The sequence below is a fragment of the Cavia porcellus genome, unplaced genomic scaffold (assembly GCF_034190915.1).
Source record: "Cavia porcellus strain 051 isolate PalLab524CR breed Dunkin Hartley unplaced genomic scaffold, mCavPor4.1 scaffold_22, whole genome shotgun sequence".
Classification (NCBI taxonomy): domain Eukaryota; kingdom Metazoa; phylum Chordata; class Mammalia; order Rodentia; family Caviidae; genus Cavia; species Cavia porcellus.
In genome coordinates, this window is record NW_026947505.1 from 13,967,899 (window position 1) to 13,986,342 (window position 18,444).

The 18,444-nt window shown below is 41.9% G+C and overlaps 1 protein-coding gene and 1 long non-coding RNA gene across 4 annotated transcripts in view; one reads left to right on the plus strand and one right to left on the minus strand.

Moving 5' to 3' along the window:
- Positions 1 to 608: 608 nt before the first annotated feature.
- LOC134472224 (uncharacterized) lies at positions 609 to 7,013 on the minus strand. Its single transcript, XR_010042116.1, has 2 exons — positions 6,882 to 7,013; positions 609 to 4,020 (listed from the first exon to the last, which is right to left on the minus strand). It is a non-coding gene; the product is annotated as an uncharacterized LOC134472224 (long non-coding RNA).
- Slc18b1 (solute carrier family 18 member B1) overlaps positions 6,851 to 18,444 on the plus strand; it is a 28,528-nt gene continuing 16,934 nt past the window's right edge. The window contains exons 1-6 of one of the 3 annotated variants that reach the window (XM_063233465.1): positions 6,851 to 7,074; positions 8,525 to 8,664; positions 14,266 to 14,361; positions 14,740 to 14,813; positions 15,773 to 15,920; positions 18,004 to 18,160. In XM_063233465.1, the coding sequence (XP_063089535.1) occupies positions 7,035 to 7,074; positions 8,525 to 8,664; positions 14,266 to 14,361; positions 14,740 to 14,813; positions 15,773 to 15,920; positions 18,004 to 18,160 (655 nt within the window). In that variant the 5' untranslated portion in view covers positions 6,851 to 7,034. The other 2 variants (XM_063233466.1, XM_063233467.1) reach the window with 2 other exon arrangements.

Consider the following 18,444-nt stretch of genomic DNA (forward strand, 5'->3'; position numbering starts at 1 on the left):
AAAGAAATTACAGATTAAGATTACTGAGAACAATTTACCAAAGAGTAACAAAATATTGACAAACTGAATCCAGTAGTATACAAAAAGATTATATCCTAAAAAAAAAAAGATTATATCCTTACTGAGTTGAGTTTATCCCCAAACTGCAAAGTTATACTAACATTAGAAAATTGATTGAAAGTTACTATTTTAACAAAATAGAGGGGAAAAAACCCCAAATGATTGGAAGATAACAATATACAATGTATATACCATTGTTAAGCCCTAATTATTGTGTCTTGAAATTTTGTTCTTTAAAATATTTTTGCTCTTTAAAATAAAATAGATTTGAAAAGAAACAAAGCAAAACAAAACACCCAAATATATATGAATAAATACTCATTTATTATAAATGCAGAAATATCATTTCATAAAATTCAATACCAATTCATGTTAAAGTTCATCAGTACACATCAATACATAGAAATCAACTTTTTCAATCTGAAAAAAAAAGCACCCATGAAAAACTGACCACTAACTTCCTACTTCTTGGTGAAAGAACAAATATTTTCCTCTGTGTTGATTACTTTTTTTTTTCACTGCTGAGACAAAATACCTGAGACCCAAGGTTGAAGAGGGAAAGGTTTATTTAGCTCACAGTATATGGAGGTTTCAGTCCATAATCAGCTGTCTCCGACACAGTGTGGCATGACACAGGGACACAGTTCAAGGCAGCAGAAGAAGCAAAGCAACAAGAGCAAAGGAGGGGGTGTAAGCTTCTTTTCCTCCCTCATACTGTAAGCAGACTTCCACCCTCAAGGGCGCGGGTGTAGCACTCACACCATCTTGGTGACTTCTTCTTGTACAGGATGAGGATGTTTACAAAGTGAGGACCCTGGCTCCCTGCTGAACCACTTCACTGAACTTCTAAACTTCTCAAATTGACACCATGGATCAACCATTACAGCTCACCTATTGTGAACTCAGCAATCAGACACATTTCTTTAAACAAGTCTCCAGATACAAAGGCATGCTTATTATCATGTCACAATTTGAACCTTATAACACAAGTTTAACAGTCCTTAAGAACCAGTATTGAGTCTATCAACATTATATTACATTGGAACCACACACAGCATTTCACCCCTGGCCCCCCAAAGACTCAAATGTATCCTTTTATGCAAAAATACTTAGTATATCTGCAAAAGTTGCCACAGTCCTAACAGTTTCAGTATTACTGAAAAGTCCAAGTCCCAAATCTCCTCCAAGATGTGAAATTAATTCTTAGCTGCAAGCCCCTATACCAATGAAAACAAAGTTAAATATTCCCAACATTTAATGGCACAAGTTAAACATTTTCATTCCAAAAGTTACAAACAGGGTAATACAAAAGATTGGGACTAAAGAAAGTCCAAAATCCAGCAGGGCAAACATTATGTAATTTCACATCTAGCATCTGAAGAAATCTGTGACAAACTGTGTGCTCCAAAGAGTTTGAGTTACTCCACCCCTGTTGCACTTCTGGTGGTTACAGTTCCCGGTTTCTCTCTTAAGCCTGCTTTGCTTTCTCCATGTGGCTTTTCTTAGATGATCCATGTTCCTGGATTTTCCAAACTTCTGGAGTCTCCACTTCATCTTTAGGCTCCCACTCACAGCTTCACACACTGCTTTCTCGGGGGCTCAGTGCCTGGCCTCCCAGGCCTTCTGAAATTGAGGTCAAAGCCTTTTTATCCCCTCCACTCTTGCATTCTGCATGCACCTAAAACCAGCACCATGTGGATAATTCCAAGGTCTGCTGCCAGATGGAGCAATAGCCTGGCTTTTCTCTCTCTTGGCTACAGGGGTTGAGTGCCTGGATTGCTGGGCACTCTGAATTGAATTGTGAGGAACACATTTTCTGTGCTGCCACCATTCTGGAACCTGGCACTCTGCAGCTTTCCTCTCAGAGCAAAGTCTTTCACTTTTGCAGTTATGAGACTACAAAGGGTGGAGACACCAGCTTCTTGTGATGCCCTCAGGCCGTCTTTTATATTTTCCTGTTCCTTCTCAGCAATCAAGATCTCCCCAGCTGTATATTTGCAGTTCACAACTTTACTGGAGCATCCTTTCTAACTCACAACATTTGAATCATCCTGCTGCATATTTTGCTCTTGATTTTCAACATAAATCTGGCTAAAAAGCCCCCAACAACAGCCATGCCACTGCCCCAACATTCGACTGCCTTGAGATTTCTTTGAGCAGTTAATTAGTCGACTGCCATTAATCTTAGTTTCAGGCAACGTCTCTGGACATAAGCAAAATACAGATCAACTTTTGCCAAGCCATAACACATATCCTCTGGAGTTCAACACCCATTGCAGTTCTTCTTCCCAGCAGAAACCTCCTGAGCGTGAACTTTAATGACAGGATTTCTATCAGCCTTCTGGTCTTCTGGTCTTTGACCAGGAGCTCACACACGGTACAGCCTGAGCTCTACTTTTTCAGGCAACATCTCTGAATCTTTCCAAACTCTTCCCACAAACCATTCCCAAAGATGCTTGAACCACATGGTCAGGTAAAGTTACAGCAATGACCCCACTTTCTCTGGTACCAAATTCCGTCTTGGTTACTTTTTTTTCATTGCTGGGGCAATATACCCAGCCCCCAAAATTAAGGAAGGAAAGGTTTATTTAACTTACAATTTGTGGAGGTTTCAGTTCATAATCAGCTGGCTCCAAGGCAGGGTGACATGACACAGGGGTCATGTTCAAATTTGCATAAGACTGCAAAACTAACAGGAGCAGAAGATGTAGAGCAAGCCTCTTTTTCTCCCTTACTTTGTAAACAGGCTGTTACCTCCTAGGATGAGTGTAACACTCACACCATCTTAGTGCCCACCTCTTGCACAGGATAAGGATGTTTACAAAGTGAGGATCCTGGCCTCAACAGGATCAAATTGACACAATGTATCAACAATTATGCCTTCTACCATTAGGAACAAAGTGAGCTTCACCATTCTCATCACATTAATTCAACATTTTACTGCTTAGTCTAAATGCAGTGAAGGAAGTGAAAGAAAGAAGCATACACTGAGGAAAGGGGGACTTAAAATTCTATTCCCTGATGACACCGTTGATTAATAGAACATCTGAAATAATCTGTAGAACAACTATTGGAGCTAGCGTGAGGTTTGCCAAGGTTGTAGGATAGTGGAGTAATATAGAAATTAACTTACTTTTATGTACAATCAGTAAATGATTGGAAACTGTAATGTAAAACAATTTAATTGCTTCTAAAACTAAGATATTTAGGAATAATTTAAGATGGAGAATATAATTCTTTTATTTTTATTTTTTATTTTTTTATATTTTTTTTTGTCTTTTTTCCTTTTTATCGGTACCGGGGATCGAACTCACGACCGCCTGCTTGCAAGGCAGGTGCTTATGCCGCTCAGCTAAATCCTTAGCCCCAAGATGGAGAATATAATTCTTGCACAATAAAAACTGCAAAATATTTTGAGAGAAATGAAAGGACGTCTACATAAATAGATAGCAAGTAAATGGGTTAAAACATTTAGGAGTCTTTAGACATAAACCTCGTCAGGATGATCTATGCTCTGAAAAATGTCTCAGTAGGAATCATCCCACCAGGGGTTGGGAAATTTGAGATCTGATCTGATATTTGTATAGCAGATCAAAGGACTGAGAATGTTCAACTGCTCCTGAAAGAGAAGAACACACTTGGAAAGTTTCACAACCTGATTTCAAACACACTGGGTCTCAGCATCTGACTGGCAGAAGACTAGAAGACCGGACCTTGCCTCCTAAAACTCCCACTGTCAAGTATGACAGCATTCTAGCGCAGCAGGGTTGAGGTGAGGTACTGGATCTCCAGCCTGGCTCTTCTGGTGTTGCCCTCACATATGCAGACGTGTGTCGCAACAGTCTGGTGGCAGGAGTCCTGGGCCACTTAAGGCCTGAGCCCAGGGCGTCTCCTCCGAGTGCTGTGTGATGTCCTTGATGATTCTTTGTGCTTCATAAACATTGACAAGTTCATATTCTCCTGAAATAAGTCAAAGATTTTTTTCTTTAACAACATTGCATATTAACTGATACAAGTGCTAGCAAGAAAATGAAGACAGGTCAAGAGACTAGAGTTGTATTTTGGATGAGATGGTAAACACAGATTTCTCTGTAGAGGTGCATCTGGACCAAGACCATACTATAAAGTTTATTAAAATGTCCCAAACACTTTCTAAACATAATGTGTGTTTATATATACATGAACATATGAAACTAGGAATATGTACATGAACATATGAAACTAGGAATACTATGGCAGGCTGATAATTGCTCCTCAAAAGAAGTCCACATCCTAAACTCTGGAACCTGTAAATATTACCTTATTTGAAAGGAAAGAAAGAAAGGAAAAAAGAATGAAAGACAGGCTCTGAGGAGATGTGATTAAATTGAAGATCTTGAGATGAGGAATTCTTCCCAGGAGGTTCCTAAATTCCATCAAAATATTTTCAGAAGAAAGTGATAAAGCCAGGCATAGTGGCCCATGCCTGTAATTCCAGCACTCAGGAGGCTGAGGCAGAGCATCATTGAGTTCAAGACCAGCTTGTGTTACAAAGTGAGCTCAAGATCAGTCTGAACTGCATAGCGAGATGCTGTCTCAAAAAGACGGAGGAGGAGGAGGAAAAGAAAAGAAGAAGAACAAAAAGAAGGAGGAGGAAAAGGAAAAGAAAAGAAGAATGAAAAGAAGGAGGAGACAAAGAGAGATCACATCTCAGGTGAAGGGAAGCAGGGCAAATACAAAGGAAGAAATTGGAGGAATAGGGGCATAACAAAAGCCCTGCAGACACCAGAAGCTGGGAAGGAAAGAAGTAGATTTCCAAATCTGCAGAGGGAGTGGGGCCCTTCTAACATCTTGATATATTTGGCTCAATGAGGTGGCACAGTTACCCTAGGATTGTAGGTTTTCTTTCTTTTTTTTTTTTTTTTTAATGTTACAAAGTATGGTAGTTTGTTGGATGAGCTTGAGAAAAGGAGTAATTCAGTAGCACAGTAATTCAGAGGTTTATGGTGGATGAATTTAAAGATGTACTCTACAGCATGCTGTGAAGCTAAGCCATGATGTTCCCTGGGTTTGATGCAGTGAGTACACATTTCATTTATGATAGTTTGAACTTGTGATTGGTTTATTGGGACATAGCCATGCAAAACAGGAACATGGGTTTTTTAACGTTAACTTTGATCATCTAGAGAGCGAATGAGAGGCAGAAACTAGAAGTGGAGAGGAGAGTCAGAATACACATTCACACAAGCACATCACAATACTTTTTATGTAAATTAAAGAGAGACTATTTCAAAACAAGAATGCACATTTATGAAAACATACCCAAACAAAAAGATTTGCATAAGCACGTAAGACTGGTTGCTAATGGGGGAGAGGAATGGATCTAGAGACAAGGAAATACAGAAGTGAAAACTTCAGCGGAAAGACTGCCTACAGAAAGTTGGGAAAACTTTCTATTAAATGGAAAGGAACAAAGAAAGCAAAGAAATGTAGAACAGAAAAAGAGTAATAAGTAGAGAGCCAATTTGGAAGATCAGCCATGCAGGCCTGTTGAAAAACAGAGCAAGCATGCTGATGTAAAAACTAATTCCGCAGATTCCCTTCTGCGGGTTGATGTTAGATCGGACAGAGAATGCGGAGTTAAATGAGAGTGGAGAAGCTGACATGGGTTAGAGCACAAAGGCTCCATAGGACCACATGGGGAAGCTTTGCCAGAGCTAAAGCTTGCACTTGGGTGGTTCTAAAGCTTTGTGCTTCTTGGGAGCTTTAGGCATCCTTCAAGGTCAAGGGTGACATTACTTCCTCAGAAGCCATACAGGAGTCATTTTACCAGTCCACAGTCCTTTCAGGTTTCTATTGTAAAACCCATTGCACTGGACTTAACTATTACTGTCGGCTTTATTTGCCAAAAGGAGGATTACCGAGGGCAGAGGCTGGGTGGGACTCATTTGTCTCTAAATTTACAATGTTTGGCACAAGGTGGGAACTCCACAGTCTTTTGCATGAGCCCCCAAAGCAATTTTCCCAGTCTCCAAATTTTCGGCCTTCGCAAATAATAAATAAGGAAAAGGCATGTGTGTGTGTGTGTGTGTGTGTTTGTGTGCATGTGTGTACGTGTTTGTGCCCGGGAATTGTGAAGGTGAGATTAGGGCAGCAGCCACACATTTAGAAACCTTATCAGCGCATCACCCACCCTGCAAGGCAAACTTTATAATCTCACTTGTGCACATGGAGAAGTCAACCGGGCCCAACGTCACACAGCTCTTAAGGGCCCTGCATGAAACCCAGCATCCGCCTCCAGGGCCCTCCTAGCCACCCTGTCAGGCTTCCTCCACGGTAATCATCACTCATGCCAAACCTTTCCTCGAGGTATTTCATATAGTTTAACTGATTTTCGTTCACTGGCAACTGGCTTCAAAGATTGCAAACATTGTCTGATTTGCATAGGGTCAAATAACTCTTCTTAAAAAGAGTATGAGTCTAATTTTCTAATTTGCTTTTGTGCGTTTAAGGTAGAAGTGCCCAACTGCAGGAGGCACACCCTCGGCCCCTCTTCTCTACAATCCACACGCAGCTCTAGAGGACAGAGATGACAGCCAAGAAAGTCTAGGAAATCAACGGGGAAGAAGAGTCAAGCGCCTGGCTTCTCGGCTCAGGCCCGGTCCCTCCCTTAGCCCCGCCCCATCCAGTAGCCCCGCCCCTAGCCTTTCAATCCCATCCCCCAAGGCCCCGCCCCTCCAGAAGCCCCCTCCCCTTAATCAGCCCCGCCCGCGGCTCCGCCCCGACTCACCCGCGGCCCCGCCCCACCTCACTCAACCCCGCCCCCGCCCGTCCCCCGGGACCTTGGGTTCTGCAGGGTGCTGGGCCGCGCTGGCTACGGCGGAGCCGGGATGCCAAAGCTAGGCTGAGCTTTCGCAGCTGGCCGCTCCGTCCCTCAGAGGAAGTTGGATCCACGGTCGAGGCTGGGATCCGGACCTGGAGTCGCCGCACCACGCATGGACACGTCCGCCACCCGGGACTCTGGGGAACCAGGAGGTGACCCGGTTGGCGAGGCTGGGCGCGGGGGTGCAGGCCCGGCTCAGGCGGGGATCCAGGTGGCTTCAGAGGCCAGAGGGGTTTGTTTCCGAGCAGTCTGCGAGACTAGGGCCTGGCCCTGGGGTGCGGGCCGCCTTGCTTTTTGCTCTGGCGTTGGGGGACTGTATGCGCTACTTTCACGACTTCTTTGAAAGCTCTGCGTCGGGTCAGTGTATTTAGGAGTCTAAGAACGCGCAGTGCGCGCTGATCACAGCGCTCTGCGGCTGGAGCAGGAGGACCGCGGGGGCTCAGGGCCACACCAGAGGTCCAGACCCGCCTGCCTGCGGAGCGACACCTCCCTCGCCTCCGACCCGGGCACTCAAACAGTGTAACATTAGACAGCCCAAAGCATTATCTTTATTCACCGTTATAGCTTTTTACCATTTTCTCATTTCCATTCATCAGCTCCTCTTAGAAGTTTACAGATACGTTTAAGGCTTCCTCACGTTGCACTGATTTTTCCTGGACTACAGCGGCAATCAGGAAAATCACAGTCAGGAAAACCACTGTATATTTTTCTCTCAAAACCAATTATTTAAAAATGACTAATGGCGCCTGCCATTTGACACGCTCCCATTTTCCCCCACTATGGACCCGCCCCACTTCGTGGTTTTGCTCTATAAAAATCTGTGGAAAAGGCAGGACCTTTGGTGACCCACTGGGGGGGACCCCTGCTTTCTCTCAGACAAAAGCTTTCTTTCTCTAATGGATTATTCTGTTTTTTTTAAAAAAATGGCTATTGGAAAAAAAATGACTAGTGGATTTGCATGAAAGTTTGAATCCCAGCCGTTCTGGGTTTCCTTTTGTTAAACGACAATTTAACCCTGGGAACCAGTGTCAAATGAATTGATACAAAAGAACAATAATACAAGGAAAGGAGTGATTTGCAGATTAGTGGCACTTTGCAGAAGGATGACTTTGTATTAATTCCCTGTTGAGAGACTTTTCTGCTGTTTACACTTCCCTTGACTTTAGTAGGGTCCCGAAATTCCTAGTAAGCAGCTAACATCACATGTATCCAACAAGTGCATGTGGTAGATGAAGTTAATGATTTTAGAAGAAAAAGGGGCATTTATTTCGGAGAGCTTTACCCTTTGGAGATCACTTTCCTTCCTGTCCAACTTGAAGGGACTTAGGAAACACCAGAGCAACCGGCAAAGCAAGCCAGGTGGCTTCATAACTTCTGCGTGGAAATTCTAGTTAGGGAACAGTGTATAAATGACAGTGAAGTGTCCTCAAAATCGTGGTGTTCCAGGATTGTTTTCCCGTTGGTCCTTTGTGCTGTGTTTAAAATGACTGTGAGCTCAACAAATGTCTTAAAACTGTATCATTTCTGCACAGAAATGACATTTGTATATTTCCATCAAGAGTCCCAGCTACATGCCTGTAATTCAGTGTATTTGCTTTCAAGGTGATGTCCCTGCAGGAAGTTCAAGAGAGACGCCGAGACGGTTTTCCAGGGATCAACTTTTTATACTGATCTCAGCAGCTTCCATGAACTTGGGCTCCATGATGGCATATTCTATCCTCGGACCTTTTTTCCCCAAGGAGGTGAAACATTTTTGTATCTTATGAACTCTGTGTTTTAAAAATCCCTTTCAATTATTTCACTTTGCATTGTACAAGCATAAAAATCTGTATATACCTTGATGTGGTGCCCCATCCTATAATCTCAGTACTCTGGTAGGTTGAGATAGGAAGATCACAAATTCAAAGCCCAAAGCTCAGCCCGGGCAATTTAGCAACATAATGAAACTGTATCTTGAGAAAAATTTTAAAGGATAGGGATGTGATTCAGTGTGAAGGCCTTGAGTTCAGTAACCAGCATCACAATAAATGAATGAATACATAAAATTTTCATATAGTATAGATAATGTGTAGAATTTTAACCAGCAGAATTCTTTTTTCTTTTCTTTCTTTCTTTCTTTTTTTTTTTTTTTTTTTTTTTTTTTTTTTTGGTACGGGAGATTGAACTCAGGACCTTGAGTTTGCACAGCAGGTGCTTGTGCTGCTGAGCTAAACACCCGGCCCCAGAATTACTTCTTATGGACTGTGTTATGACTTGTATCTACATGTCACCCCCACCCCCTGCAGTGCCTCAGGTCCTGATAAGGGTGCATTTCATAGGTGGCTGGATCATGGTGTGTAATACTCAGATTAAGAATGTGTGGGATTAGCCCACTAATTGGCCTAGCATAGTTCTGGGTGTAGAAAATGGGAAGGTTAACCCTGGGTGTGGTGTGGCCTAGAAGAAATATAAAGGGAGGCTTGCTGTTGCCTGTTGCTGCTTGCTGCCTTCTTCCCTGCCCTGTCATGGGCTGTTTCTCCTTTGTGATACCCCTCTGCTGTACTATCCTGCATTGGAACCAGTTTACTAGGGACTGAAACCTCTACAAACTGTGAGCTGAAATGAACCTTTTCTCCTTTAACTTGTGGGTGTCAGGTGTTTTGTTCCAGCAATGAGAAAGTAACAAAGACAGACTGTTTAATACAACAGACAAAATGAAAGTCCATCCTCTTGGAAAATTACCTAAAATATAACTGACCTACTGAACATTAATGCAGTGCCAAGCAAAAACACTGGAAGGACACTCAGGCTTTGGAGGCAAATTTATTCATGTCAACAGGCATTGATCAGGATCATTCCCAGAATATCAGGCCCCGATCTCTAGTGGTCCAGGACTTTTAAGGAGGTACAAAAATGAGACAGAAGACCCTGGCAATTCTTCCAATTAGCTAGCAGGGTGAGATCATCTGTTACAAGGATAGGTTAATGATCATCAGTTTACCCAGCCTGGTACAATAGTTCAATCGGGCTTTTTGTGTGTTTAGTATGATCCTGAGGTTACGGGAGTCAAGAAAGTAATTACAAAGCTGTGAAGTTTCGAAAGAACAATGTTTTATTAAGAAAAATTTTCTTGGACAGGTTTTCTCTTTCATTACTTTACTTGATTGAGCTTTATTTGGTTGTCTGCCACTGAAAAAAGTAGGTACACTGGGTAACTGAGATTTAAACATTACTGCAAAAGGTTGGTGGTTAGGATGGGAACTCTGTTTTCTGGTGTTTTGATTTATTAATATTTTGGAATTAGGAACCTAGTCCTTCACCCGCCTTCCAACTTAATTCTTTTCAGTATTGTGCCCTGGTGCCAGGGACTTCACAGTGAGTTGCATCCCCAGCTGTCTTTATTTTGGACAGTATCTCTCTAAGTTGTCCAGCTAAAAGACTCAAATTTGTCATCTACTTGCCTCAGTCTTCCAAAGTGCTGGGGTTGCAGACGGGTGCCAGACATCCAGCTATTAATTTTTCTGACTTGAATTTCTCATAGACTGTAGCAGCAGTCTAAGGACCTAAAATCTGATAGGATTACATTCTTAGAAGGGAAAACCAGTGCAAATTCCATCTCTCCTGCTGTACACTTACAATACACATCACTTTTGTGGCTTCAAATGGTGCAGGAGTTTCTCCCCTCCAATCAGCTCAGCTATAGATGACAACAGCTGCGTGTTCTCTAACCAAAGTCGGTTCTGATACCACCTTCTACCCTCTCTCTGGTAGCACCAATTCCCAAGACTGCTCCCCACTTCCTGTCAGGGGTATGGGCCAGGAACCATTAATAAACCATGGAAAGCCTAGGTTTTTGTCTGTGCTTTCCAATGGGGTCTATATGCAAGCCGTCCTTTTGGATGGGTCAGTTGATTTGCCTGAATGGACACAGAACTGAGGGACACACTTGCTGATGCTTACAGGTTTCTAAAGGATGCAGAGGAGGAGATGTGCTGGGTGAGCAGGCAGCGGTGGTGTGGAGCTTCCCTGGGCTCTGAATGCACCACCCTTGAGGACCCTCCTGGGTTCGGCAACTAGGATGCTGGTCCATCTGGGTTTCCAGAGGCCTCCTTGCAGAGGTGTGACCGCTCAGAGACTGGGTGGAAAAACTCACCAAGAACTGCAGGTACAGCTGCTTCTTGGGCTCACTGTGCAGCATTCTTACCTCAGGCATTGGGGTGTGTATCAGACAAGGCAGGTCAGGGGTATGGGCCAGGAACCATTAATAAAAACCAAAATGTATGCAAAATGATGTCCTAGCACCTGTGGGGCTAAGAGAGGAGCTGGTTGACTGGGCACTTCCCAGCCCCATGGAACACAGTGACCACAAATAATGTTAGTTTTCTCTAAGTGGAGCAGGGACCAAAAAACAACCAGGCTGAGGGGACATGTTTGTAAGTTTTTGATATAATGTTTTCACTTCCATGGTAAAGGCTGAAAGGAACAAAAAATCAATTTGGGAGAGAGAACATTCTAACTTTAAAAGATGAAGTCAGGGTCGGGGATTTAGCTCAGCCGCGTAAGCGCCAGCCTGGCAACTGTGAGGTCCTGAGTTCAATCCCTGGTACCAAAAAAAAAAAAAAAAGATGAAATCATGTGTACTTCCTAGGCTCTCCCCTTTCATTGCTTATTAAAATTCTGCGTTGACTAAAGCCTTGGTAAAATCTCACTGTTCGTTCAGTGTGTTCTAAGTGGGCAGCTTGAATCAGGCAAAAGACAGACAGGTTCGTTCTTTCCACACACTGGTGCCGGAGTCTTGTTTTATGGGTGTTTTTTCTTGCCACTGTTGGATGATTACTTGTGAACCACAAATTGCTCTTAATGTCATTGTCACTTTTCTTGTGTGAAGCCAGATCTTGTTTGTATTACAAAAGTGGTGTCTGGTTGCTACCGTGGCGTGTGATTCTAGGGCATCCTGTGTCACCGCTCCACGTGGGTTGAGTGCTGGGAGCGTGCCCCCAATCCATGGTAACTGGACTGGCTCTGTGAGGGGTAATCTTTGCAAGTACCTGTTCTTATCTGTGAATGAGGGCAGCTAACAATGCAGCCTTTATTTGATTTTTGTTACATTTTATGCAAAATAGCACTTAGTAGAGGCTCTGACCCATAATGAATATCCCAGAAGTATTTGTTCCTATGACAACTATATACTTTCTGCCAGATTCTAGAAACAAATGCTGTTCATATCTGTGAAACTAAGAATCCATGTAATTAGAGCAATGAACATTTTTCCTGTAGCTTGTCTCTTTTGATAATACCCTCTCTTTGAGGTAACTGTTATAAAAAGAATTTGGATTTCAAATTCCAGTCTATCTGTGGGATAATCTTTTGTTGGGGTGTTATTAAAAGGATCTTAATAATGATACCTCTTCCATCTCCACATTGTTAGCTCATATGATTATTAGTACCTGGAAGGAACATAGTCAATTATGAAGCTCATAGAATTACAGGTTGGAATCACCTAAGCAAGTACTGTGGTGCCGTGGGCCCATTCTCTGGGCCTCACCCACATATGCAGCCTTTCTTGAGTAAACGTGGCTGTAGCAAAGTTTATCTAGGACCATTCAGCCCTGATCTGATTTCCTGTGACATGACGCTAAGAGACGTGTAGAACTCATTGAAAGAGGCATGAGAAGCAACCCTTAGAAAAGGCAAGGAGAAAGGATGATGGTCTCTTCCATGGAAAGGGTCAGAGAAAAATCTGTCTTACAGCTGTCGTTGGAGGCCTGGGGATGTTGGCTCAGTAACAGGGTACCTGAGGTTCTGGGTTTGATTCTCAGCCCTACGAACAAATTGTAGTTATAAAGGTATAAATTGTAGTTATAAAGGTAAAGAATGTAGTTATGGCTGTTGCAGAGAATGGATTTTGAGTGTATGTGCTTTGCTATGTAAGAGTAAAGTTATTTGAAGAGCTGGGAAGAGAATAAATATAAACGTAAGCATTGGTGATACAGTGCCTACCACCCAGAAAGGGCTCATTAAATGACTGACTGGCCAAGAGAACACAGGTATGTGGTTTAGGCTTCGAGACTCGTAGTGTGCTAAGATGCAAACCATGTATTTAAATAATTAAACTTCTTTCTCGTGGTACTGGGATTGGCTGCAGTGGCTTGCGGATGCTACGCAAGCGTTCTTACACTGAGCTACATCTCCATCTCTTTTTATTGTTTTTTTTTTCTTTTTATCGGAACCAGGGATTGAACTCACGACCGCCTGCTTGCAAGGCAGGTGCTTATGCCGCTGAGCTAAATCCCCAGCCCCTCCTTTTTATTGTTTTGGCACAAAGTCTCACTAACTTTCCTAGGCTGACCCCCAACTCTAGATTCTCCCACCTCAGTCATTCAGGAGTGAGCATTTGCGGGGTGTCCCACCATCCCTGACTAAACTCATATATTAACTTCTCCCATTTCTATAGCCACGGCCTAGTAGAAGGAAATGCTGTATTTCCAGGACTAGAAAAGGTTTCCAAAATCTTGTCCCTATTTATTTGTTCATATGTGAATTCAGTGGTGCATCAGTACAATGGCATTTAAAATTATAAAGGGAATATTGTTATAATAAACACAAATCTCAGCGCTTCCTGGTGGCATCGGCTAAAATCACAAATATGATTTCCGGGTAATAAACTACCACGCATGGCTTGGAAGCATGTGGGATATCAGGAAATATCTGTTTTTCTGCATTGTTGATTTTGGGAAGGAAAAGTTTCTCCAAAGGTGAGTGGCAGAAGCAGGGAACCAAGCCCTAGGACGCTTGGTGTGACCCGTGTGCCAGTTCATGGGAGCTTTTCACTGATCAGAGGTTTTTGATTGTCCTTATTGAGTACAAATCTAACTAAAAGTGATGTAAAATGGAAGTGAGTCTGCGTCAGCTGTTTCCTCTGTACTGTGACCCCAAATTCCAGCCTGTGTTTTCTCACAGATATTTTTATGTGTCTGTATTCTCTGACTTTTGCCAACTGAGGACGTGTAAATGAGTTATTTTCATGTCAGAGACTAGTGTTTACTCTCTAGAAACAGCTTTTTCTCCTTCCTTACACCACTGATTTTGAAATAATAGCCTTTAGGGGGCTGGGGATTTAGCTCAGCGGCATAAGCGCCTGCCTTGAAAGCAGGCAGTCATGAGTTCGATCCCCGGTACCGATAAAAAGGAAAAAGATTTAAAAAAAAAAAAAAAAAAAGAAATAATAGCCTTTAAAGTTACTATACAGCGTCCCATACAGGTCACAAGATGATGATGTTTTAATTTTGTCTTCCTTTTTTAAAAATTTTCGGCTGATGCTATTTTGTTTTTCAAACTTTGTTCCCATTTCTGTTTCTTCAAAGGCTGAAAACAAGGGAGCCAGCAATACGATGATTGGCGTACTTTTTGGGTGTTATGCTTTGTTTGAATTTTTGGCATCTTTGATATTTGGAAAATACGTAAGTATTAAAGTTCCTGTACACATTTTAATTCTCAAAAACTGTAAAGTATTTAGTAGTCTACAATTTCCATGAATTCAGAAATAACCACCATTACAGTTGGCTTGGTGTTTTTGGTACTGGGAATCAAACTCAGGACCTTGTGCTTGCCAGGCAGGCACTTGTGCCCACTGAGCTGTATCCCCGGCCCAACCCCCATTATAGTTTTATAATTGATGCCATTGATAAGCGTCCCATTGTTAGGGTGGATTGGACTCCCCCCATGTTTGCCAAGCACTGTATATCACCATTCTTTTAAAGTCATACAGCGTGTTTGTTTATGTGAGTATAGACTTGTGGAAGTAATCCTTTACCACTCTTCTCTGACATTTATTATAGCTTGTACATATTGGAGCAAAATTTATGTTCATAGCAGGAATGTTTATCTCGGGAGGCGTTACGATTATTTTTGGGTAAGTCACTTTCTGAGATGTTTGGGAAATTGAACAGATTTCATATCTATCTTCAATGTAAAATATTAATGGCTCCTTAAACAGACCAGTACCATCCTTTTGTGGAATACATCAACTGAGACTACTGGTGGCAGGAGCTGGGTGAGTGGAGAACAGAGAAGAATGATATTGATCTCAGGTGCCCTGCAGGGGATCACCAGTAAATTGGCACTGGATCTACCCCTTTAGGGCTCTTCCATGACCGAGTGATAAGAATTATGATTTTTTTCAGTCATATAAACTTTCTGCCATAGGTAAAAAAGTGAAATTTTGTCCTGAAATATCAATTCAAAAACATTCAGATACAGTGGGGAAGCAAGGTCATCAGAAGTCTTTCTCAGCTTTGGGGCTCTGCTTTCCCCTATGCTTTATTCGTGAATAAGCTCGCTCCTTTTGGTGGCAAGATGGCTCCCCAAGGTCCCCGAGGAAGACACTGCCACTTTCCTGAGAGCCTTAGACTTGCAGAATGGAGCCTTGGGCCTAAGAAGAGGCCCTAGGCAGGAGGACACTGAATTGGAGACCAGACTGGTCTACAGCAAATTTAGATAGGTATGTGTGCTTCATACACAAATATAATGCCTTTTTATACGAGTCTGTAGCGTCCTTGGAGTTTGGTACCTCACCAGGATACTGGAGCCAGTCTCCATGGAAACAGAGGGATAAATAGTAAGCCCCAGGAAGGGCCCTGCCCAGTATTATCATGCAGAGAATCAATTATCTCAACATATAAGGCCAATAATCTGTCATTATGAATCAAATTGTCACTAGAAAAAGACTGAAAGTAAAACAATTGCTCAAAAATATAATCTACAAAGATTTATTACAGTAACTGCAGGTGATGCACTGCTGTTTTCAACAAGTACAGTAAAAATAAGAAAAAAAAAAGCTTGGCATTGAAGAAGTGCCCTATTTCTTTTCAGTGTCATGGACCAACTTCCTGATGGACCGATATTTATTGCCATGTGTTTTCTAGTGAGAGTAATAGATGCCATAGGCTTCGGAGCATCAATAACTGCGTCATCTTCAATCCTCACGAAGGCTTTTCCAAATAACGTGGCAACAGTGCTGGTAGGGAGGCCACCAATTCTTATGTTCTTTTGAGTGAATGGAGAAATATTTTTTGTGTGTGTTTCCAAGATAAAGCTTGGAGTGCATTCTTCTATACCTGCTTTTCTCCATTCTTTTGTGTTTTCATTTTCATATCCTGATTTCTACTTCTAAAAAAGAGTGTCCCATTTGTGGCCTTTAGCTGCTCCTCTGGTCTTCCCCGAGTGGGCAGTTTGACAGGTCAGTGTGGTCCAACCGGCTTCTCCTTTTACCTCTTCATTTCCTATATTCTCTGGGAGATTTGGAATCTATTAATGGAGTACTTTTGTGTACTCTGTTCAAGCCACAGGTGACTGTCTGTTCCAAACCCCCAACAGCTAGCGTTTAAAATGTTTAAAGTGCTGTGATTTCTTTCATAGGAAACTACTTTCTCCAGAATAGTGTTTTGCTTATTTTAACTTTAATTCACAAAATAATTTTACATGGTACAAAATTTAAAAACACAGGAAATAATACAGAATATAATAAATATACTTGAGTGATTGTTCAGCTTTATGCACACCTGCTGTCAGGTTCTCAGTCCTCTACCCGCTTTAAGAAATCCACAGATGTTCCAGGTTCATTCTAGAGAGATTTCAGACATGTACGTGTGAGCACACACACGTACACACTGAGAGATAGCATGATTTTCCTCTCCTCTTTGCTTTTCTTTACACAAATGATGTCACCTACCCACGTCATTCACCACCTTGATGATTACCCTAACAAGGAAGTAATATTGGAGATCAATATTACTGTACTTACATTAATGAGGAAACTAGTTTAGTCTTCTTTACTCAGAGTGTACTATTTTATCATATAGATATAACCTAGCTTATTTCAATTCTTGGTGGATCATTAACACCTATAGCCTGGCAGGAGAGAGTTTTGATAAGTGGTTAATGAAATCTGGTGTCCTGAGTTTTAAATGGTTGATTCATTTCTGTTAAAAAGATGAGAGTGATCTTGTGCTTCTTCTAAGTGCTGTTTGTATTACATTTTATATGTCAACTGTCCATGGCCCTCTCTTGTTCTCTTTTTTTGTACTGGGGATCAAACTCATGACCTTACACTTGCCAGGCAGGTGCTTATACCACTGAGCTAAGTCCCCAGCCCTTTTTCCTTTCCTTTTTTTGGCTTTTTGAGACTAGGTTCTGCTATGTATTCAGACTGACCTTGAGCTCACTTTTTAGCTCAGGTTAGTCTCGACTCGAATTTGCAATGACCCTCCTGCCTCAGCCTCCCAAGTGCTGGGATTAGGTGTGTGCACCACCATGCCCAGCCGACCTCTGTTGTTTTCTCATTGAGCTCTCACTGTCCTTCTCACTGATGAGCTGCATTGCTCAGGATGTCTATGGGAAATTAGTTCTTTGTCATTAATTTCTCCCATTCTTCATTTGTTCTCACATGCCTTGTTTTTCCATGTGCACTTTTTATATTATAAAATTTATCACCATTTCTTTTGACATCTTCTAAGTGGTATCATAATTAGAAAACCTCTCCTTTGTAAGAACTGAAAATGAGTCGAGGCAGAGAAGCATTCACCTGAATTCTCAGCTGCTCGGGAGCGAGGGTCATGAGTCTCAGGTTGGCAAAGGCGACATAGTAAAACCTGGTTTCAAAATATAAACTGGAATTAGAAACTCCTGAATTTTATTTAAAATTTCTGCTATTTTTTCCAGCACCGAGTTTGAACCCAGAACCTTCATACTGAGCTACATCCCCAGCCCTTTTTATATTTTTCTCTTCTCTCTCTCTCTTTTTAAGTTTTGAGACAGGGTACCATAAATCCCTAAGTTGCCTAGACAGAATTCTCAATCCTCTTGTCTCAGCCACCCAGAGTGCTGGGATTTCAGTATGTGTCTCTATGCATGGCTTATTTTTCTAGTCTTATTTTACATTCTCAATATGTAGACTTAGACTGAAATTATTTGTGCATCTTAGGTTGAGTGTGTATTTGTGTATCTGTGTAACTTGTGAAGCAGAATATTTTTTAAATGCTACCCTTGTTCATTTCTCAAGTGAAATACATTAACTTGACTTTCTTTTGTTCTTTGATTTTCAGGGAAGTCTTGAGGTTTTCAGTGGACTGGGGCTGGTAGTAGGTCCTCCTCTAGGTGGCTTCTTATATCAATCCTTTGGCTATGAGATTCCCTTTATTTCACTGGGATGCATAGTTCTGCTAATGATTCCTCTTAACATGTGCATCTTACCCAGTTACGGTAAGTCCATACTTGCTACTTATTTTAAGACTCTTAAATTTATTTTTATGCCATTGTAAGGAAACTATTTGACCAGGTCCTCACTTTTATATAATAAATCGTAGCTCTTAAGGAGCCCCTCGAAAGGATCAGTTCTCTTAAAAATGTTGAATATATTGAAGCGTATGGGGAATTTCTGCAGCTCACAAATCCTCTCTGACATTTACAGCTAGCCAGTCCTTCATCTGTGTTCCTAAAGGGTCTCCATATGCAGCGCTCGCCTGTGTGCCTCCTGGTCTGTGCCT